The following is a 23738-nucleotide window of genomic DNA, read 5'->3' as shown; positions in this document are numbered from 1 at the left end:
AACAAACCAGGTAGATGGCTTGCACAGAAAATCAAAAAAATGAGAAGCGAAAAATTAATTTATCAATTAGAGGATAAAGACGGGACAATACAACACATGGAACAACAGAAAAAGGAAATAATACAAGATTATTACAACAACCTATATAAAGAAGAACCAATTGAAATGGTAAAAATTACTAAATACATACAAGAAAATAATACCATACAAATTGAAGAACTCGATAAACAAATTTTAAATGAAAAAATTACTCTACAAGAAATCCAATTAGCATTAAAAAAACAAAAAAACAATAAAACCCCAGGGCCGGATGGACTCCCGGGGGAATTCTATAAAGGAAATAAAGATCTATTTGAACCCATATTACTGGAGACATACAATGAAATATTAGAACAAGCAAAAATTCCAGAATCCTGGAGAGAATCATACATAACGATGATACCAAAGGAGGGGTTAGACAAACAGAAAATAAAAAACTACAGACCAATTTCTCTGCTTAACGCGGATTATAAGATCTTTATGGTAATCTTAGCAGACAGAATAAAAGAAATATTAAATAAAATCATCAACACAGACCAAAATGGCTTTCTACCCTCCAGACAAATTTTCAACTGCACCAGGACAGTTTTAGACGTCTTAGAATATGGTGAAGCCCATCCAGGAAAACAAATAGCTCTTGTCTTCCTGGATGCCCAGAAGGCATTTGATAATGTTAATTGGCAATACTTAAATGAGTTAATTAGAGAATTAAAATTAGGTAACAGATTTGAAAACATTATCAAAAATATATATACCACCCAAAAGGCCAGAGCAATAATAAATGGAGACACTACAAAACCAATTTTGATAGAAAAAGGAGTCCGCCAAGGCTGCCCAATGTCACCCTTATTATTTATACTGACACAGGAACTACTACTAAATAAAATAAGAAATAATAAAAATATACAAGGAATTAAAATTAAAAAAGAAGAATACAAATTACAGGCATATGCGGACGACATGGTGTTCTTTTTAGAAGAACCAACCAGCTCTGGCCCAGAGCTAATCAAAGAAATTGAAATTTTTGGGGAATTTGCAGGTCTAAAAATAAATAAACAGAAAACAATGTTAATGACAAAAAACATGAGTATACGACAAATTAGGAAATTAGAAGAAACTACTAAACTCCAAACTACAAAAAAAATGAAGTACTTAGGATTAATATTAACAAACAAAACAATTACACTTAAAAAGGACAATTATGACAAATTATTGCAAGATACCAAAAAAAATTTAGAGAAATGGAAAGACCTACAAATATCAATGTTAGGCAGAATATCTGTAATAAAAATGGATATTCTTCCCAAATTTTTATATCTTTTTCAGACAGCTCCGATTAACTTGGAACCAATTTTTTTTAAAGAAATCAATAAAATCATCTCCAAATTCATCTGGCAAAACAAAAGGCCAAGAATAAAATATGTGTATCTCCAAGATAATAGAATTAGAGGAGGCCTGGGGCTCCCGGATCTAAAATTATACTACAAAGCGGCAAGCCTAATTTGGATAAAAGAGTGGATTAACTTAAAAAATAAGAGAATACTTGTATTAGAAGGTCATGACTTACAAACAGGCTGGCATGCGCATTTATGGAAAGATAAATTGCAAAAACAAACTATATTTGACAGGCACTTGATCCGTAAATCACTACTAAAAACCTGGTACGAAATTAAAAATAAACACTATGACAAAATTCCAAGATGGCTTTCCACTATGGAAGCCATCATCTACCCAAATTTGATCGACATAGCCAAAACCATCCAGTACAGAGACATATTACACCCAAACGGGGAACTCAAATCTAGACAAGAACTGGAAAGATTAAATCATAAAATGGATTGGTGGACATACGCCCAAATAGAATCCAGATTTAAAAAAGACAATCAAACACCCGGTATTCAAAAATCTATGAACCCATTAGATAAGATTCTGATAGGAAATGAAAACAAACAAATAAGCAGAATATACCAAATACTTTTAGAACAGGAAAGAATAAAAGATACGACCAAAACACCAATGATAGCGTGGGAAAAAAATCTGCAACACGCCATCCATATTGCCGACTGGGAAAGAACATGGACCACAATATCCAAAATAACCCTTTCGGCAGCATATAAGGAAAACTATTACAAATTATTCTACAGATGGTACCTCCCACCGGCGAGATTAGCAAAGATCCACCCAACGTTATCAGACTCATGTTGGAAGTGTAAAAAGGAAAGAGGTACGTTTTTCCATATGTGGTGGTCCTGCCCCATGATACAAAAAATTTGGACAATAACTCATACTTGGCTCACAGAGATCACGAAAGAGGAAATAGAACTCACACCGGAAGCTATGCTTTTAGGAGTTTGGAGAAAACATTATTCAAAACAAACAATGCTCCTCACAACACATATTAACACCGCCACGAGAATTGCGATAGCACAACTCTGGAAAAGTGATCAGATACCAACGGAAGATTTAATTATAGATAAGATATATGCATGTGTAGAGATGGACGAATTCACGAACTCAATTAAGGGAAATAAATTAATAGAATCAAAAAGAACATGGCAAAAATGGCACGAATGGGTTCAAAAGAGAACATAAAAGCAACATAATATGAAACAACAGTACAATTGAAACGACCTACAGTTACCGTGTATAATTAATGAACGTAATAGATTTTAGAATTTAAAAATATAAAATACAATGTATATAATGAAAGAAAACCGGTCAAAACTTACTGTCAGAATGTTAACTGAGAATATGTATAATCTGTAATTCAAAATAATATGTGATGGGAATGACATAAGAAAAATTAATAAAGAGATTTAAAAAAAAAAAAAAAAGAAGATAATTATTTGTTTGTGAATATGAACAGAAGTAGCTTTTTCTGCAATAGCAGCATAGAAGCTATAACTGTAGGAGATGAAAAATATGGCATTGTTATTATTTATTTTTTCTATTATTATTATTTAAAATTTTATTCCCAAAAGGTTAAAATATAACACTCCAAAAAAGTTAAAAGTTTCAAAACCTTCTGTTAATGAACTATTATTGTGATCAACTGGTAGAAACAACAAAAAAAAAATCCTACCATTCAGCAGCCATCTTGGGGAAGAGTCTAGCATTATTATTTCTGACTATGGTCCACCAACAGTTGAACATGTGGGAAGGTTTCATAGTGAGGCTCTTTGTCAAATACAATACTGTATACAGTGTTCCCTGAACTTCACGAAAAGTCTATACCACGGTTTTTTTAAAAAAATAATTAAAAAAAATACTTCGCGGCTTTCCCCCCTATACCACGATTTTTCCTGCCCGATGATGTCATATGTGCTCGCCAAACTTTCATCCGCCTTTAATAAATATTTTTTTTTAATAAACTTTAATAAATAAACATGGTGAGTAATAATCTAAATGGTTGCTAAGGGAATGGGAAATTGTAATTTAGGGGTTTAAAGTGTTAAGGGAAGGCTTGTGATACTGTTCATAGCCAAAAATAGTGTACTGTATTTACTTCCGCATCTCTGCTTTGCGGAAATTTGACTTTCGCGGGCGGTCTTGGAACACATCCCCCACGAAAGTCAACGGGACACTGTATTTGCACGGAAGATGGAGTTTTGATCACAGGGCTTTGCCTGCTCTCTTGACTAGTTTAGCTCACCTTCCTCCATTTATATCACTTTGAGTAGGACCTGAAGAATAATGGCATAGTTTATGATACTGAATCAGTATTGTCAGGCAAGGCATTTTTTTAAAAAAGTAAAAAATGGAAACTATCCCTACCATTCTGAAGATGCCCCAGGCAAGGTTTCTGAGTTTCCATGTCATACTTAGTATAACATTATGATGTAGCAAATGTTTTCTCTTAGAGCTTTGGTGACAATAGCTGGGCGGACTTCCCCTCAGGTGACTTGAGCTGGGCTGCTGCAAAGCAAAAACAATCTCTGGGAATTCTCCAGTACATTTGAGGGAGATGATTGGGTGAATAAGTATATGATCACTTTAGATGACTACTTTAAATTGATCCAAAACAGTATACAAAACACTGTGGAAAGTGGATGGGGGGGGGGGAATCCAAATCAGATTAAGTTTTATGTGGCTACAAAAATCGTTACTTTAATTTCAGGCTGCCTTTACCTTAAGAGCAGCGATGGCGAACTTATGGCATGTGGAGCCATATCCGAGGCCAAGCAAGACATTGCACTATGTCCAATGAAGGGCTACCAAAATTTTTACTACCACACTGTGGGCGTGGCTTATGCAGGATGCCCTGCACTTTCTGTCAACACCTTTCAGTGCAAATTGGGTGATCTGGGGTGGAGATCCATTTTCACTACACCATTGCATTCTCCCCGTCCGGGTAGTAGCTCCCCTACCTATGTCAGCTTCAGTGTGCATGCGCCCGCTGGCCAACTGATTTTCAGATTTCTTTCCAGCCATTTTTGCTCTCCCAGGGCTTTGGGAGGCTTTTCTGAACCCCAGGGATGATGAAAAATGGCCCAACAGTCCTACTGGAAGCCCAGAGTGCGGGAGGGGTTGTGTGCATGCATGGGAGGTGTTCTGGTTTCTGGTAGAACTTTAGCTATTAAAAATAACTCTTACTAAATGCAGTATTTCATAAACAAAGAAACTCCATCTTTATTCTCTTCACTTCCGTATTCAAAATACAGTTCATACTATCACATTCCTGTTCTCCCGTTATCTCTCTTAATTACATTCCACATGCATTCCTCCCAGCCTCCTTCGTCTACCAAGGTTTATGTACTCACAGTATGATTCAAAAACAGCAGAAATGACTGTAAAATAACACAGAATGAACTTGCTCGGTTGGGAGATGAACGAAAACACCTTTCATTTTTAGCATTACAACAATGCTTCTCCCCCACTGGCCCCCTGATGTACCAAATACATCACTCCAGTATTTAACCCATTCCTCTCCTTAATATCTTCTTCCAAACACCTGTTCCTTACGTTTTTGGACCCTTCTGAATTTAGGATTGACCCAGCGAACGTCTGTTTCTTCCTCACAAGATTCTGGACTCATAGAAACATCCTGTGGCTGGCCTCCCACCTGTTCTACCACCTGTAACCCAGGGCCTACCACTAATTCATAAACAATATCTGTATCAGAGTCCTCAAGTTCTTCATCATTCTCCAACTGACCAGGAGTATGTACAACAGGAGGCAGTGCGGGGGGTTGTGCATATGTGTGGTGGCAAGAGCATTTCATTGTGGGTGTGGGATGCGACCGCACTTGCACACACCCTTTTTGGCAGGATATTCGCCTCTATGCTACAGGCTCACCTCCCATATTTGGGAATACCAGGGTGATTTCGACAGAAAATCAACCATATAGCTCTTCCTGGGTAAAAGCTGATTTGATGGCGAGCCTGCAGCATAGATATTAATATCCTGCTTTGCATGCAGCATGCTACAGGTTCAAATACCTGTAAGAATATGTCTGTCTGATGAGACCATAACAAGATTGAAATAGATCTATAATAGGCTCCCTTCCTTTTCATATCAGCAAAAACATGTAACCATGTAAATTATAGTTTGTTTACTATAAAACAATTTATCTGCCTTGGAATGGTCCCTCGTGGGTCTGACAGGCAAAAGGAAAGCACTCTCTCTATTTTTGGAGGGGATTACTATCTATTTGTTCATGGGAATAGACTCCTCAAGGTCAAGTGGATTTAGAAGGCTTTACCAGCAGGATGTTTAACAACATTGCCTTCTTATGGTAATGCCGGTACCACTGTTCATAGCTTAGATGGAGACTTTGTTTCTGGAGGCAGTTCTGTTCTTCCTTAAGAAGAATAACCTAGCCCTCTGATCATACAGAAGCACTGAACAGTATTACAATAGACTGGTCTGTAGATGTAGCACAAAAGCATACTACTCATCAGGAATTCCGACCAACAAAACTTTCCAGTATCCTATAAAGCATTTGTGGGAAAATTATTATTATTATCTACTATCATTCCATAAGATAACATAGGCTGCACATTAAAAATAGGCAGCATAAAAGAAGGAAGTGGGACTTGAATTAGTTCTGCAATACATAGCCATTAGGTTTGCTTTTATATTGTATAAATTACAGGGAACGTATATGGAATATTCTATTTACTTATACACTGTATATTTATATAGAACCATAATCCTGTCAACTGGCTCCATTTTTTGTTCAGTGTGTGTGAGTGTATGGGGGGGGGATTATTTACTCTACCAATCAGGATCTAGTGAGTGTTGTGATATTAAATTTGGCTATGTAACAGAGATAGCAAATCAAATATTTCATTACCCTCAGAAGCTGCTTCCTCTCTGATTGTATTATGTGGAAGTAACATAATGTACCTTTATTTTGCAAAATATTATAATCAGTAACATTTAAGATGCAAAAAAAACATGTGACATGGAGTTCCTCTGGCACCTGACATCGGCATTAAAAATTAAAAATTCCCTGAAAAAGCTACATGCCCTAAAATAATTAATATGATTGCGTTGTATAAAATACCAGGAATCGGTCCAATTGTGAAACCCGTAGAGTAGGTGGAGTTGCCATCTTCTACAAAAAAAATCACTAAACCTTAAAAATATCCAAGCTAGACATGAATTCTGTCTTCTGGAAACCATCATCTCAGAACTGACCTTAAATACCACACTTCGCTTCCTACTATAATACAGAGCCCCTGAATATGAGATCACACATGTGAACAAACTAGCCTCACTACTAACATGGGCAGCCTCCTACTCACACCCTCTCATTTTTCTTGCTGACCTCAACCTACCTCATATTAACTGGACCCTAAATGAATGTTCAATTGAACCCATGCACTCAACCGTTTACAATGCTATTACTAATCTAGGGCTTGAACAGCTAGTAACAAACAATACTAGACTCAGCAATTGTCTTGATGTCATCTTCTGCAATAGTTTACACTCAATTTATTGACTACAAATAACAGAGCCTTTTTCAAGCAGTGACCATAGCATGATTGACTTTTGTCTCAATATACGTCCTTACAAAAACAACCACAATAAAAATATAACCAATTACAACATAAAAAAATGCTGACCTCTCATCTCTTGATTGGCAAACATTCTCTGACTGTAATACAGTACTGCTGAAGACTACTACAGTATCTTTTTGCTCGAAAGGCAAAGAATCATTAAATCATATGTATCACTAATTATCACCAATATATATATATATATATGTCAAATGTTTTTAGCTGGAATTTTAAAATTAAGGGAGACTAGGATGGTCCCATTTCGGCCTTGTTCTGGCCTCATCAGCTAACCACACCCTTCCTTACTGGGATTCGATCTAGTAGCCTCTGCCTTGTAAGGCAGAGCATTAGCAGTTGAGCCATCAGACCTGATCCCTCCAGCTCTGTACCAGGGAGGGGCTATATGTTTTTTTATGGCCTAGAGGCAAAAAGGAGCTTTGACGTTCCTTCAATATACCAGGGTGATCCGACATAAAAAAGCATATATATATGTGTGTGTGTGTGTGTGTGTGTGTGTGTGTAGATTGATCTGAGTTCGGGTTTTGCCCCGTGTAATATTTTGAGTGTCTATGCGACGTTTCGGTGAAATCACATTCACCATCATCAGGCTGAAGTTTTAAGCTTCGTGCTGTTGTAAATATGGAATGTTTGCAACTACCATTTCTTCCTTATATATAGTGTTAGGGGTGGAGATTTGGTTTGAATGCAGCAAATAGATTGGGTGACTATGTTTTAGTGATTTGATTGGTTGGTGGAATCACAATTACTTGAAGGATTGACATGGTGATTATTATGAAATGTTTTTTTGTTTAAGGCTGGTTTCCAAATCTCTGGTACCCCAAAAACTTTAATCTTAGACTGTCTACAGTCACCTTCACCCCATTCCTAAGAGATCTGTAAGGGGTGTGCATAAGTACACCATCTTGCCCGCCATCCCTGTCCCAGTGTCCAAGTTTACCTACACCTACTTTGCTTTTGTTTATGTTCATACCATACCTATTATCTTCTACACGCTTTGACAAATAAATATTTTTAAACAGGCCAAACTTTAAACCATGCTTGGCAAATAATTCTCCCAGCTTCCCATGTCATGTTAAATGAACCTGAGCCATATTAAGACTTAGTATGAATTCTCTGAAGGAAATGGAAAGTAGCTTTATAATGCCCCCGAGCATTTCAAACAGAAAAAGGTTTGTGTTCCCAGTTAATTACAGATCTCAGCACCATGTATTGCTAGAGTTAAGAACAAAATCCAACCATTAGAATTCACCTTTTGCATTCTTAGCACTCAGTTTTATGGCTAGTGTCCTATAAAACTCAATGCTCTGAAGGTATTTTTCTGGAAATAAATGTTTTCTTCTCCTTGGGGCTGTGTGCACATTTAAGATAGAATAGTAAAGAGTGTGTGTGTGTGTGTGTGTGTGTGTGTGTGAGAGAGAGAGAGAGAGAGGAATTTCATTATCCCCTTTTCAGTAAACTTGCTTGGCACCACGTTAAATCATAGTGAAACTGATGGAACAAGTTATTATGATGGAATTCTCACTGCTTGCCAAGCAATGTGATCAACACTGATTTTAATTGGAACGCATATTACTCAAAAGAATCTTGCATGCCAGATTGGATAGGATCATTGTGATGCTGAAAATAAAGTCCTGGTGTTTGGAATCACCTCAAACAGCTTTAGGAACTAATGATTGAAGAAAAGAAATGTTAAGATATCCATGAACTGGGAGAGTCATGTTAACAAGGTTAGCCAATGAATAGGCATAGCAACTAAGTCAACCAATGGGAGCTAACCACTTCTGAGTCTGTGCAGAGAATCGAAACTAAAACTTAAACTTAAGGCTAGGTATGGCTCAGTACACTGTCCTCTCTGTTCCGCTGAAATGAAACTAATTCTTCTGCTTGTGTTTACATTTAATTGATTGAAGAATTCTACTTGTGGTATTGTATGTAACTGTATATATGTGTGTGTGTATGTATGTATGTTTGATTTTCTGTCGAAATAGTTCTATACTAGGCTCCCTTCCTTTTTACTTATCAGCACAATATGTAATATATAAATGTATGTATGTATGTATGTATGTATGTAACATATTACTGATAATAAAAAGGAGAATCTCATTATCAGCAAAAATATGTTACATTTATAGATTATAGTTGTCAGCTGTAAAAAGTCTGTCTGCCTTGGGAAGGACAGGAAAAAAGGAAGCTGTATGCTCCTCCCATATACCAGGGTGACGTGACAAAAAAATCACATACATACATACATACATACATGTCACATGTTTTTTTGCTGAATTTGAAAATTAAGGGAGACTAGGATAGATCTATTTCGGCCTTATTTTGGCCTCATCAGCTAGCCATACCCACTGGGACTTGAATATATATATATATATATATATATATATATATATATATATATATGCGCGCACACACGCATACACAATGTTTATAAAGAAGTTATTGAATCCAGCTGAATCAGTCATCTGTGTGTGCTTCTGGTTTTGATTTTGCAACAAATGTTAACAAGAAAGCATAAATAAGCATGTCCTTAGGGTGGGAAACAGAAATAGGCTGTAATGAATCCTTAGAGTGAGAAAAATGAAAAAAAAAATACTTTTGTCTTCCCCATCCCTACTGGAAAATATATTTATACAAATAGCAAAGAGAGACACAATTAGAGTCAAGTGAGAATGTAAGAGACAAATGTAGCTTCTATTATGCCATCACTACTTTTATTAGGGACTGCTCAAAGACATAGAAAATCAGCAGCCCAGCATCAGCAGTTCTGTTAGGAGTATTGTATGGGGGGGGGGGGGGCTTTTAAAATTCCATTTATTTTGAAGGGGCTTAGTTTTAAGAACAGTTCTCCCAATTGTAATTACCACCCCCACCCCCTCAAAAAAGAAATGCATTGCACATAAAGTTAAAGAACACAAAGTCATGGCAATTAGTCCCTCGGCTGCAGGACTTCAAACGCTGCTTCACTGCACTTTGCTTCCATGCCTAAAAATGAAGTTTATTGTGCACCTTTCATTATGGTATTCTTTAAAAGTTATAATGGCTGGATCATAAAACAAGTAAATAAAAATCAAGGTACATTATGGCTTAATGTAATGTGACAATCTAGCCATTTATTCTCACCCTTTTCCTAGTGTGAGAATCCAGTCTCTAACATCTAATGCTTCTGCCTCTGTTTGAACTGTGTTGAAGGGAGGGGGGGGGGAATCTCAGGCTTAAGAGCTATCTGATGAAATCTTAAGACTTATTTCAAAAAGAAAACATACTAGAGGTAGGTGATGGAAATGTCAGATCTAGAGATAACCAGGGCAGAGAGCAGCTTCATCCAACTATCACAGAAAAAAGGAAAAGATGATTGGTGTAGCCCAGGTTATTGGCTAGAAGCATCAACCACAGAAAATTAATAGCATAGAACCTGGACCTTGGTATTCCCCGATTCAGAAGTCATCTGTTGTTTGGTAGCGCTGTAAAATATATATGACTTTCTTTGAACACCTTTGTTTTTCCTTTCCCCATATAGAAATGTGCTAGTAGGTATTTATACATTTTTTAAATAAAAATGTCTAAGAAAATATGCTTAGGTTAATCAATGAAATGTATGCTTTTGGTCCCAACTGGAGGATTGGCTGGGATTTATTCTTTTTGCCGAAATCAATGTCAGGAAAAACTAGTTTTTTCAATATTTTTTACTGTGGAAACTGGCAGGTATGTAAGTAGTAAAAGGGTAGAAATAAACATTTGTATAAATAAATAAATAAATAAATAAATACTTAAGAATGATGTGAAAAAAATTGCACTTTGCAATAAGGAACCTGAAAGGTAATGTTTAACAAGTGTTACAAAGTGATAGAGCTGAGCAAATAATTCATAAGTTATCAGCAAATGTAGTCATTTTTACATTTTCTAGAATATCTGCAAGTAGACCCATGGCTTGTAGTACAGCTTTATTATTCCATTAACTTTTTATTAATATACGCAGGTGGATTATGAACAATGTACCTTCTGTATGATTTTAGGATGCATTGTTAAATTGTAAATAAATCCACATGATATTTCCATTTCTTTACTAGGTGACTACCCACATTCCCCACTCTCTGGCTAGGGAATTCTGGGAGTTGAAGTCCAGATATCTTCAAGTTGCCAAGGTTGGGAAACACTGATCTACCCTTCCATTATCTTTCTATCCTATCTATCTATCTATCTATCTATCTATCTATCTATCTATCTATCTATCTATCTATCTACCTACCTACCTACCTACCTATCATCTACCTACCTACCTACCATCTATATAGCTAGATAGCTATCTGGTATAAAAAAAACATTTATATTGTTTAAAATAAAGGTTTAGTTGCGCAACTAGCTTTAATTTCTTTTTCAGCACTTTTTCTCCTTTGCAGACAGAACAAGTGGTGCAAACAAAACAGATATTTTCCATTAATATTGATGCATTTTTCATATTTGTATTAATCACCTGGATCAGCCGCTTGCCGCTAGGGACCAAACTATAGGTAGGAATTATAATGAAAAGTCCAGACAATAGTTTATATGGCAAAACTATTCATTTTATTCATTAAGCATCGTAAAAATTAATCCACCTGGGTTTATTTATTTATAGTAGGTATGTCCTGCTGGTTTCCAAAGACTCCCAGCAGTATACAGAATAATACATACATAAAACTTTAAACAAAATCCACCCCATTCCATCTAAATTGCACTGCTTTCAAGAGAAAGATATCCAAGGGAAATTGTCAAGAAGGGCACCAACTGAATCTGAGGAAGCACAGAGTGTCTTTTGCTTATCTTATAACTCATCTGGGATAGGAGTACTAATTGAATTTACATAATCCACACTGTGGACCTTGAAAGTAGGATACCCATCCATTTTAAATTAACTCTGCAAGGCTGTAGGTCGCTGATGGCGAACCTATGGCACCACTGCCACAGGTGGCACACGGAGTCATATCTGCTGGCACGCGAGCTGTTGCCCTAGCTCAGCTTCAACATGTGTGTGTGTGTGCCAGCAGGTCATTTCTGGCTCACAGAGGCTCTGGGAGGGTGTTTTTTGCTTCCAGAGAACCTCCGGGGGGATTAAGCTTTTGGAGCCCCGGGAGGGTGAAACACGATACTTCTGGGCCCACCATAAGTTGTGAAACAGGCCGTTTCTTGCCTCCAGAGGGGCTCCAGGCGGCGGCGGAAGCCCTCCCAACACACTGAATTATGGGTGTGGGCACTTGCGCGTGTGCAATAGCATACACCCACTTTTTCAGCACCCGAGGAAAAAAAGGTTTGTCATCACTGCTATAGGTTATCTTCTTGCATTTAATTAATATTAGCATAATTCCATGAAAAAAGATGTCAATTTCTGTTCCTCCAATAGGTGTTAAGCAGTAACTCTGATTAGGGCATTGACTTGAAGACTTGCCTGGTCCATGAAAGGGTGTCTGGATTTACTGTTACCCTAACATACTACACATAACATGTTGCTAAAGCAGAAAGATGCAATAGCATCACTTCTCCTGAAAGCTAATTAGGTACATTTTCAGGCAAATTACATTCTTTTGAAATTAACAGTTAATTCCTGAGTTAATTTAACTACAATTTAACTAAAAGTAGGTAGCCAGGATATTTTGCAGCCCAGATGGGGAACCTTCAGGATGCTGTGCAATTTATAGCCAATTCAACCAGCAAGGAGGAATGTTTGGCACAATCTTTGGAGCGATACACTGCCCATTTTATATTGCACAACTCTTGTAGCCCTCGGTAAAGGTAGATATTAAACATCCTCCTAACTCTTCCTGGGCATATAAGTTTCTCAGACAACTCAACTTTGAAATGAAGTACGTGAAGCACAGTATTTCTCCAGATCGTTTCTGCCTTCTCCAGATTTATTTATCAAAGAATATGGTTCTTCCAGTTAATAGCCTGAGTTGCTCCACCTCCAACATTGAAGGAAAATTGGTCATTCTTCTGAGAGCTACACTTGTCAGTTTTTACTCTCCGCATTGCTGGTATCAGCAAACTGCTCCTTTCCATGGCTGAATGCCATTTATATTAAAAGTAACTGCTTACTAATTAGCAGCTATGACTGTTAACTGCTTATTTGTTACAGCATGAGTAAGTAACCAGTCTTTGGTTGGGCCATAACTCTTTATAACTGGGAAAATGATTCTTGTTCATAGTAAATCAATAGCCCACCAGTAAAATAAAATACATTATTCCCCACCTCAGGTATCACTGCCTTTTTAGCATCGAGTAAGATGAGGCAAAGAATGATGGCGGTGACACCTCCTAGCAGGTGAGCCGTTGTATATAGTGATGTATTAACAGGCATGATTGCTGAAGCAGCTATGTTCTTTAATGATGTATGGCAACCCCTTTTATAGAATTGCTGATAGCTACATAATACAGATCCTGTTGAGATATAAATATATATGAATATGACTATGGAAAATGCATTGAACAATTATCCAAAGAGACAGTCCAGGCTATTTTGTACCGAGAGAAAGTCCAATATGTCTTTTCTGATTTCTAGAACAGCTGTATATAAAGGCATAACTCAAAAGTCAGCTGGTAGTGACCAAATCCATGGAAAGCTAGGAAATCCTAGCACACAGTACTCTTCACTCTATAAAGGTCACCTAGTGAAAAGAAATAAAAGGAAAGGTATCCTGCCTCTGGATGCAACAACCAAGTCTTTGAGTTCTACTTAAAAAAAAACCCTACATGGTCCCTTGAGCCCCACATAAGAAAGGCAGGACATAAATGAAATATAAATGAAATAAAGAAATACATCTGAAGTGACACAAGAATGGCTCATTTAAAATACTGCTCACCGGCAACAAAAACTTCCAACAGGTCAGTTGCAGAGTCACTATAAATCTAGCCATGCAAAAAATGAATACAAAGTGCTTTGACAGGCTATTTTAAGAGATTTGGGTACTCAGGGCAGGAAATACCAGACCACCTTTTGGCAACTCAGAATAGGTAGGGCTACCATATCTGAGCTCCAGAAACCAATTAACCACTGACTTTCAGGGAACTTGGAGGTTTCTACTGCCATCTAATGATAGTTTAGATTTTTCAAGCCCAATAACGATAGCTTTCTAATGGGATGCTCTTTAAAAGATGAGCCCTCATTGTTCCTTCAAACAGCCACTGACTTTGGCTAGAAGCAGGATTGAGGCAGAACCTGCTTTTTGAAAACCTATGAATCCAGATTGAGTCATTGAGAATCAGACAGCATACGTTTGCTGTTGTTGTTGTTATTCTGCTGGCTCCAGAAACCTGCCTGTAAATCACATGTGCCTCCCAGATGCGATGGTTGCATTCCCTTCTCATGAAATAAAGAAAGGGGATAATGAAGCAAAGACAGCTTGAATTTTCACCAAGAGGTGAAGCCCAGTGCAGGCAAAGAGGAAGGAAGGTTTCTGGTGGTTTGTAAACATCGAGTGGGATTCTTCCATCTCCACCAGGAACTCCATGCTGAATAGAGGCAACATGAAGATAGGCATCTAGAAAGGCATCAGCTGTCTGGAAGGGCAACACATTTCTCTCCTGCCCCAACCTCCACTGCCTTTTGTCTTGCTTTTTGTATGTGTAAAAAGAGGGGGCTGTTACTGCAGCTGCTTGCAAAAGAACCAGACAAAGAAAGGAAAAAATCTCTGTATCTCAAATGCACCTCCAGCTACTCAACCACGCAATGATCAAAATAAGAATCGATTTCTTCAATGCAAGAGTTCAGTGGAAAAAATAAACACTAAAGAGTCCTGGTTTCCTGCCACCACAAGGTTTCATGCTGAAATACACGCATACCTCATTATTTGCAGGTACCTCAAATCTATTTCATGTGCTAGGAGAAAATAAATGCTTTATAGTGCTATTTTAAGACAAGGGTGAGCTGATGGGAGTTCAATTATCTAAGGAAATGTATTTAGATAAAGAGTAAAACTTAGCAGAACTATTACCATTTTCAGGAGGGCGAGACCTTTCTACATTAATATTTTAAAATTTGTTAAAAGCCTCACTTTCATTGTCTGCACACCTCTGCCCTATCTTTCTATTATAAGAATCTTCAAAGGAAATGGCAGTGTAAATGTGAAAATTAAACCGGTGCACCTTGAGGAAATTTAGTTTAATATCTATTCCTGCATGAACATGAAATTCAGAAAATATATTTGTAACAGGGCCAAAGAGGAACTGAGGAAGAATTTTTCCTAGATAAGTGTTCCCCACCACAGTATCATTGAAATAGACTGGGCAATAACTCCAACCGTTCTTACTAACAGATATCATTAAAAGTGATTTTATACAGTTTATCCTGTTCTTCTTCATAGGGGACATTTCTTGCTAGTTGAGGCTCCTGTGAGCTGCAGCTCAAATGCTTCTGGCCAATGCTAGTCTATCTTTTTCTAATCTGGAGACGTGTTTGCCCATAGCCATCATCATCTCAGCAGAGTGAACCACCACAATTTCTGGAAACAAGAGTTCTTCTGGTCCAATATAGAAGGCTGGCTTAAATCACGGAGATAGGAATATGATGGCCTGCAATTAGAACACTGCTTCTCAACTATTTTCTGTTAACACCCCCCCCCCGAAGATGTAAACATCCCCCCCCTCAAACTCTCCAATCTGGGCCCCAATGGAATTTTAGGGTTAATATTTATTATTTATTATAAACTGCAAGCAAACTATTGGCTGGGGAAGGCTGCTCTACCCATTTACCAGGGAGTAATTCACACCGAATACGGTTGAACCCATTTTCGCAACCTCCAATTCTGCAACTTCCCCGCCTGGCTGCCTTCTCTTCTGAGCTCAGAGCAACATGCAACTGGGAAAACACTCCCCCGTTAGGAGAATCACATGCATCCCCATCCTCCCCCTGGCATCCACCCGCGCCCACTATTTGAGGACTGAATTAGATCTGGGGTGACGCAGTGGTTAGAGTGGAGCACTGCAGGCTACTTCAGCTAACTGCTAGCTGTAGTACAACAGTTCAAATCTCACCACTGGCTCAAAGTTGACTCAGCCTTCCATCCTTCAGAGGGTAGGTAAAATGAGGATTCAGATTGTTGGGGGCAATATACTGATTGTGTAAACCGCTTAGAATGGGCTGTAAAAGCACTATGAAGCGGTCTAAATGCTATTGCTATATAACGGATGGATGGATGTTGTGTGCTGGCCTTAAGGAGAAATGGCCAGTTAGATTCTGCCATTCTAGAGCCAATTACAGACAGGTAGCCCTTCTGTCTATTCTGGCCAAAGAAAAAAAAGGACCATCTTAATCAGAGGCTCCACTTCCCAGCTGTTTCCAGCAATCTTTGGGCCCTTGGGAAGATTTGTTGGGATGTCCTGAACCGTTCAGCTCAGTGGAGGATTAAGGCTCACTGGTGCCCCAATATTCAATTCTTATCCATTTTTTAAAACAAATCTTCATTGGGGTTTTTCCCCTTTCTCAACTTTCTGGTACCCCCATTGGGCCTGGTGGCCTAAGTACGTGTTGAAGTCTGCTTAATGGTTAATACACCACTGGTCCCGCTCGTTTTTTGGAGTTGTCTTCTCAGGCTACTTCAGTTCACTGTCGTTCAACAGTTCAAATCTCACCACCTGCTCAAGGTCAACTCAGACTTCCATGGTCCGAGGTTGTTAAAATGAGGACGCAGATTGTTGGGGGCAATATGCTGATTCTGTGAACCGTCTAGAGCAGTGTTTCCCAAACTCGGCAACTTGGAGATATTTGGACTTCAACTCCCAGAATTCCCCAGCAAGCATTCGCTGGCTGGGGAATTCTGGGAGTTGAAGTCCAAATATCTTCAAGTTGCCGAGGTTGGGAAACACTGCTCTAGAGGGCTGTAAAAGCACTATGAAGCAGTATATAGACCTAAAAATTATTCTCTCCTATCCCCCTCCCCCCCCCACACACACTCCCCGTCGCAGTGGGGAGCTTCGATTTCCGCTGGGATCACAGCAAATGGAAAGCGCAGACAACCTCCCCGTTTGCCTCCAAAACTACTATCGCTGGCTGCAAGTCGCACGGAAGAATAACAACATACTTAAACGGCTTCGGCGGCCCCGGGCTAAAATACCTCGCACACAGCAGGGCCAGAGATATTCAGATTCAGAGAGATTCAGACCCAGAAGCGTCGGGCGGAATGTACGCGCTTTCCTTCTCCAAGGGCCCCCCGGACAGCACTGCCCGGGCCCCAGGGGAAAAAAAAAAAGGTAGCGCGCGCCAACCGCCTGGTGTGTAACATAGCTGCGCAGCACGCGGTCTCCTACGCGGCCCACGTGTTCCTAACGCTATCCCAATACAAACCAATCCTGTATGGTTGGCTTTTGCCGCCCAGCCTGGCTGCCTCCTCGCGCCTCCGTTTCCAAAAAGAGAAGAGAGACGGGCTTCTTAGCGAGGCGGCCGCAGACGGTCTGAGGGGAAGGGCGGGAAGAAAAAAAAAGCACCCGCCGTTTCTTAGGATGGCTGAGAAACCGGCACTTCTTTGCCAAGGAAGAGAGGCCAAAACAGAAAGGAGGAGCGCGAAAGCGGAGGAGGAGAGAGGAAGCAAGCCACCGCCGGGCAATAAATAGATAAACCTACAGAAGAGTCCTCTCATCCTCTTAAGCTTTTGTTTGGTTTTTTTTCCTTAATTGGTGGCGAGCGACACGCGTGAGGAACCGGGTGGGAGGCAGGACGCCGCTCCACAAAGCCCCTCACGGAGGACTTAATTGTGTCCCCCCGCTATCCCCCCACCTCTTAACTAGAAGGAATCAAGCGGTGTGTGTGTGAGGAAGGAGTAGGCGCGATTCGCAGCTGAACCTTGTCAGCTTAAGACGCTTGATAATTAAGAGGCCGCAATTAGCAGATTTTGCCGTCGCTGGGAAGAGCTCTTTTTTTCCCCCCTGAAGAAAATGGGAAATAACGCTGGTTTTGGCCGAGGAAGCTAGTTTTAAAGGAAGGACGCCTAAATCGCTCGTGCTTAAAGAGGGTCCCTTTCCAACTGGCCGGCCGTCTGTCTGAAAATAAAAGGCAGCCAAGCGAGAACCGCGAGCGAAGCGCGGTAACAAATTTTCGCCCCGCGAGAAGCGGCGGCGAACTGCAGCTGTTGGCAGTTCGGGCCATTTTTTATTTTTTTTAAAAAGACGGCGTTCTTTCTAAGAAGGGGCGGAGCCTGCGGTGGACACACCCCTTCCCACAGAGCAGCCCTTTTTTGCCGTTCAAGTTGAAAGCCGCTTTCGGAAAGTTCCTTATTTCTTCGCGCCCCTGGAAGTTCCAGTCGGAGAATATCTTTTTCTGGAGGAAGAGCGGCGAAAGTCAGTCGGTTACCTCTAGAAGGGAAGCTAAAGGGGGGGAAAGAACGCGGGAGAGTCTTTAACCGCTACTCTATACCATCAACGTGCGGAAACTTTGCACCTGTGAACGGCGGCGGCGGGGAGAACCGGACAGAGTCGAACAACGGAAAGGGGCAGAGAAGCCCAGGGTTCCATTGAGCAAGGCGGCTTTTTGAAGGGGAGCGCGATGCGGAACGTTGCAGTCGAGCAAGATCGTCCGCTTGGCAGCTAAAGGAAGCCCAAGAAGTTGGGAGTGTTATTTATTATTTATTTGGAATATAGGAAAAAGACGCCCGAGAGGACTTGGTCCTTGCATTGAATTAATTCCAACACCGCCAGCAAGAAAGATTTTTTTTTTTTTTAAAAAAAGCAGCTTATAAGGCAAGAAACTGAGAATTTACCTTTCGCCCCGACTGCTGCATTTCTCCACGCACGTTCGGTGGAAATCCCCTCCACCTCCTCCTCGCTTGTTCCAGGGGTTGCGAGCGGAGGCTTATTAAGCTAAACGCCCCTCGCTTCCCTCCCGTCTTTCGCGGTCTCCTCTGGCCCATTGGCAGGGCAGTTTGGGCAGCCGAGAGCGTTCAAAGAAGAGCCCTCGGCGTTTCTTTCTGCACAGACGCGGTTTGGGGAAAAAAAGATCGGGGCAGCGCCGAAGAGCAGGAATCGCCGCAAGTTCCTCCGGATTTTGTTTTCGCCGCTGGGATCGCCTCTTCTTCTTAGCGACTTTTCCTCCTTTTCTTTCATTCGGTTGAGAAAGCCAGCCTTCATTTATTCCATCCTCTCTCCGAGCATCTGGGCTTTTTGAGCGAGTGGGGCTGTGTATTTTCTTTCTTGGGAAGAAGAGGAAGGGGCAACGAAAGACCCCGCGATTGCCTGATCCCCCCCCCAACATACACGCACGCAAACGCACCTTTCTTCCTCTCCTTCCCATCCCCGCAACTCCTGCTCCGCGGGGCTGTTTCACTCGGTTCCCACTGCCTTGGGGACGCCTCTGTTCGGAGGAGAGCGCGAAGCTTCCCGGGTGACAGATCGGCTGAGTCGAGTTCGCCAACAGGGCTGAGACCGGAGCCCCATCCGTCCTCCCCCTCCCCGCTTCGAGGCCGCAGAAAGTGGGGTATCAACAACCGGGATTTTTGACGCTCCTCGGCCTTTCTTTTTTAAGCGGATTCCAGCATTGGAGGCTGTCTGGGTGGTTGGTGCCTTTGGAGTCGGGTTTTCTCTATTCTTCGCTGGCTATGAAGGTTCTGTCTTGAAGATGGAAACCCTGTGGCTTTTATTCCTGTCGCTGGTCCCGGTGTACATCAGGGGACAAGGGGTCTATGGTAAGAGTCGGGGCAGTTTTCGTCTTCGGAGGAAATAAAAAGATTTGGGGGGGGGGGGTTTGATGGGGATAAGGAGAGAGATGAGAGAAGTAGGGTTTGGAGAGCCGGGCTGTATAATCATCAGATCAAAGTTTTGGGGGTGTTTGTTTTTCGGAAAGCACCTGGAAGAAAGTTCTTTTAAAAATCCCCACCGTGGGTACAATTAAGGGTGGGGAAGTTTCCCATCCAGCTACTTTGTAATAAAAAATCTCTCGCCGCGGTGACGTTGCTCCCTTTCTTCTCCAACCCTGACCTTCCTGTGTTTTAGGAGAACTGAGATATTAAGCTTTTTTTTAAAAAAAAACCCAACCCCAAACCCTTGGAAAGCCTCCGTCTGAGCGGCGCGAAGAGGAAAAAAAAGACATTTTGAAGCTGCGAGATTCCGTTCGGTGGAAACAAACACAACTTGTTGTTCCTAAACAGAAAATGCGCCCTTTTAAGAGCCGGTGGGCCATTCGGGCGTCTCTAGCCACTGCTAGGACTTTGGGAAGACAAAAGCTGGCCGGTTCACCCCTTCTTTCCTTCCTTCCTTCCTTCCTTCCTCTCTCCTTCCCATCTCCTTCCTTCCTTCCTCATTTCCTTCCTTCCCTCCTTTCTGTCCTCTCCCACCTTCCTTCCTCCCTCCCTGTGCTTGTCCCCCTTTTTTTGGATCGCCCATTCCCTTTACTAAAATGACCCGCTAACCTTTTCCCCTCGTCCACCTTTGCCACTATGGATTTACTTGTTGGCACGCGTTGCATTTCAAGAGAGGGTTGCTACGCTGGAGGAGCCTAGAGGCGGGGGCAAATCTTAAGATGCCTTCCGATCTTGAGGAGGAACCGGGAGGGGAGGGATGAGGAGAAAGAGTCCGAACTATGCCTGGAAGAAGGACTGGATCCTTTTCTGCCACGGGGCGGCGGGAGGATTGCCTCCGGATCGCGAAAAAGGCGTCCCGGTCCAGTCGCCGCTGAGCTCTGGAGAATTTAAAATGAAGCGGGATGGAGCGAGCTCCGCAAAACAGCACGGCGCATGCGCGGGCACTGTTGCTGCTGGGTTCACCCTTTTTTGCTGCTCCCGGGAGTGGAGAGAGGAGTGGCGGGAAAGGCTGGCGGCTGGCGCAGGTAGTGGCCGCGGTGGTGGGAACGAGCGTTCCCGCCTGTGGACCGAGCGCTGTGGTTGGAGAGCGCTGCTTCTAACGAAAAAGGCCATAGGGAATATGTAGTACGGTAGTTCTCGTGGATCACGCTGTGTGTCTCTCTCTCCTCCCCCCCTTCACTTTTCCTGGCACTGTTTTAAAAGAGTCCTTCTCCCCCCCCCCTTTTTTAAAAAGAGATCGAGGATTGGGAAGGAGATTCATTCCACAGATTTATTGAACAGATTGGCATCCCATTTGCAAAAGGATGCTCGTTCACATACACACACACAACAGCCAACTTGGCAGAAAACAGTTGACAACGCTTGTCACTGGTACTCCTAGAACAGGGATAGGCAAAGTTGGCTCTTCTATGACATGTGGACTTCAACTCCCAGAATTCCTGAGCTAGCAGGATTGGCTTAGGAATTCTGGGAGTTGAAGTCCACATGTCACAGAAGAGCCAACTTTGTCTACCCCTGCCCTAGAGGAATCATTGGTTATTTATCCCTTGGCAGCCTGAAGGCAAGGCAGGGTGTCCGACATTTGCCACCTTCTCCACAGATGCCAAGGATGGACTAGAGCAGTGCCACTCTTCAGTCCAAGGGCTTTTGGTTTTGGGTAGTGTAGGGTGAAAGATTTTGGCTTCCTAAGGCATAACAAACACCTGGCTCTTTTGCACAACAGCCTTGTTTATCCCCGTAGCTGGGAAATCAAGTTCTCCAGACTCCTCTCCATCCCTGCAGGTAGTTAAGGATCCTAAGCCTTGGCTAGAACTTAATGGAGATCAACCCACACAGTTCAGCTGGTTTTCCAATGGGTGGCCTTCCCATTAAGATTTGTTTATTTATTTATTGGACTTGTATGCCACCCCTCTCTGTGGACTCGGCAGCTCGCAACATATAACACAATAACACATCAGAAATCCAATTAATATAAATAACTGATCTAAAACTATTCTAAAAAGACTAAAACATTAAAAATAATTCAGATTCAAACCACAAACGTCTAGTGACACTAAGCCTGGTGACATAAATAGGTTTTCAGATTCTTGCGGGAGGTGAGGAGGGTGGGGACAGTGCGAATCTCCGGGGAAGGCTGATTTCAGAGGGCCGGGCCCCCCGCAGAGAAGGCTCTTCCCCTAGGCCCTGCCAAGTGACATTGTCTAGTTGACGGGACCTGGAGAAGGCCGACTTTCTGGGACCTAACCGGATGCTGGGATTCATGCGGCAGAAGGTGGTCCTGCAGATAATCTGATCCAATGCCATGTAGCCCCCTCCATACAGCTAAAGCCTTTGTAGTCATCTTAATGATGCAGAAAAGGAAAATAAAAATAAAAGAGATTATTCTCTCCATCCATTGGGGCTGCAATTGTCAATTTCAGTTATTTGCTTTCAACCTTGTTTTGTCTTGTCCCTTATCCCTTCCCCCAATGCCTGATAAGGGAGAATATGGGGTAGAGATTAAAAACCTAGAGGGAAATTATTAGGCATGCCCCAGAGAAGTGAGATAGGCTATGTAATGTCTTGGTTGCAAAAGAAATGTTGTGTGTGCAGGTTTTCACATCCCCATGGGTATTTTATATGCTTCCAGCCAAACTTTTTATTTTTAATTAGCTTGGCTGTTGCAGTCCAAGCAGAACTAGTGGTCTGGTTTTCTATTCTCAGGCCTCTTCAGGGTCTTTTAAGGCTGCCAATCTTCATACTTGACTGTATTCTTTCAGACTTATTTCTGACTCTTCTTAATGAATTTAACCCCCCTCTCCTCTTTCTTTCATTTCTAGACTTTTGTTTTTGCATTTCTTCCTATCTGTAGATGTTTAGCATAACAACTATATTTTAGACACAAAAGTGGAATGTGCAGAAAAGTCAAACAGGAAAAGATGCAATATGGTACAGTTTATTATTTAAGCAACAGAGGTTATTTGCTCCTTCAGTTGGTATATGCCTTCTCTATTATTTCTCTTCCAATGGCTTATGGAGATAATAAACATTTTAATTTGCAAGTATATCTTTAATTATGCTTCAGATGAGTGGAATCAGTATTCCACAAAGTTTCCATGGTTCAACCATCTGCATTTCCTTCTTTTTCCAAAGCAGTTTTTAGCCACTGCTAATTATTTTAGTTTCTGAAGAGGGAGCTATTAATGTTTTGTACAATGTTGAACTACAGCTTTTTGCTCTGGAAGAAAAATCTAATCTAGAGTTACAGAGCCCTGCCCTCTCCTACTCCCTCCACTAAATTTGAGCTGTAGCTGTAGTTTTGACTGAATGCGATATGAGAACTTGATGTTCTTAGTGCTTTGACCCTTGTGACCCTGGAAATTTTGTGAACTGTTATGCATCAGCATTTTCTCCTACCTAGGCATTACATTTGATAGCATACCATAGCATAGCAAAAAAGAAGGCTAAGAAAAGGTCCTTGTACACCTTGCCATGGAAGCTATAAACATAATCTAATGTCAGATGAAATCACATTAAACTGGATGATTTATCTATTATGGACTCTTATAAAAGGCAGCTACCACATTTAATCAGAATGAATAGAACACATTAGATTTGTGCTAAGATAAGCACTTAGACCACAGGCTGATAAGAACCCGAAAAGGCTAGCTATATAAACTGATCTTTGACATGATGACGGAACAAAATCTGAGTCTTTTAATAATCTTCCTTTCCTTTGTTAGATGATTCCATCCATTCATCCATCTTTACCAAAAGGACAAACTTAAGTCGGCTACCCAAAATTTGCATACACATCCCTTCCCTTACTGCTAAACACACCATAACTGTGAAAGAGAACCTGCCAATGACTCTCTGTGACTATACATGTCTTCCATGACAAATTTCACATGTGCATGTGAAGTAGCTCATCACT

The 23738-nt window shown here is 41.1% G+C and overlaps 1 protein-coding gene across 2 annotated transcripts in view; it reads left to right on the top strand.

Moving 5' to 3' along the window:
- The first annotated feature begins 18219 nt into the window (after window positions 1-18219).
- The window catches only part of MDGA1 (MAM domain containing glycosylphosphatidylinositol anchor 1), a 401506-nt gene continuing 395987 nt past the window's right edge, over window positions 18220-23738 (top strand). For both annotated transcript variants that reach the window (XM_070734253.1, XM_070734254.1), the window contains exon 1: window positions 18220-19711. In XM_070734253.1, the coding sequence (XP_070590354.1) occupies window positions 19645-19711 (67 nt within the window). In that variant the 5' untranslated portion in view covers window positions 18220-19644. The remainder of the gene's footprint in view (window positions 19712-23738) is intronic.

Source organism: Erythrolamprus reginae, chromosome 1 (assembly GCF_031021105.1).
Source record: "Erythrolamprus reginae isolate rEryReg1 chromosome 1, rEryReg1.hap1, whole genome shotgun sequence".
NCBI classification, from domain to species: Eukaryota; Metazoa; Chordata; class Lepidosauria; order Squamata; family Dipsadidae; genus Erythrolamprus; species Erythrolamprus reginae.
The sequence above is the reverse complement of the archived record's forward strand: the minus strand, read 5'-3'. Positions and strand labels throughout refer to the sequence as shown.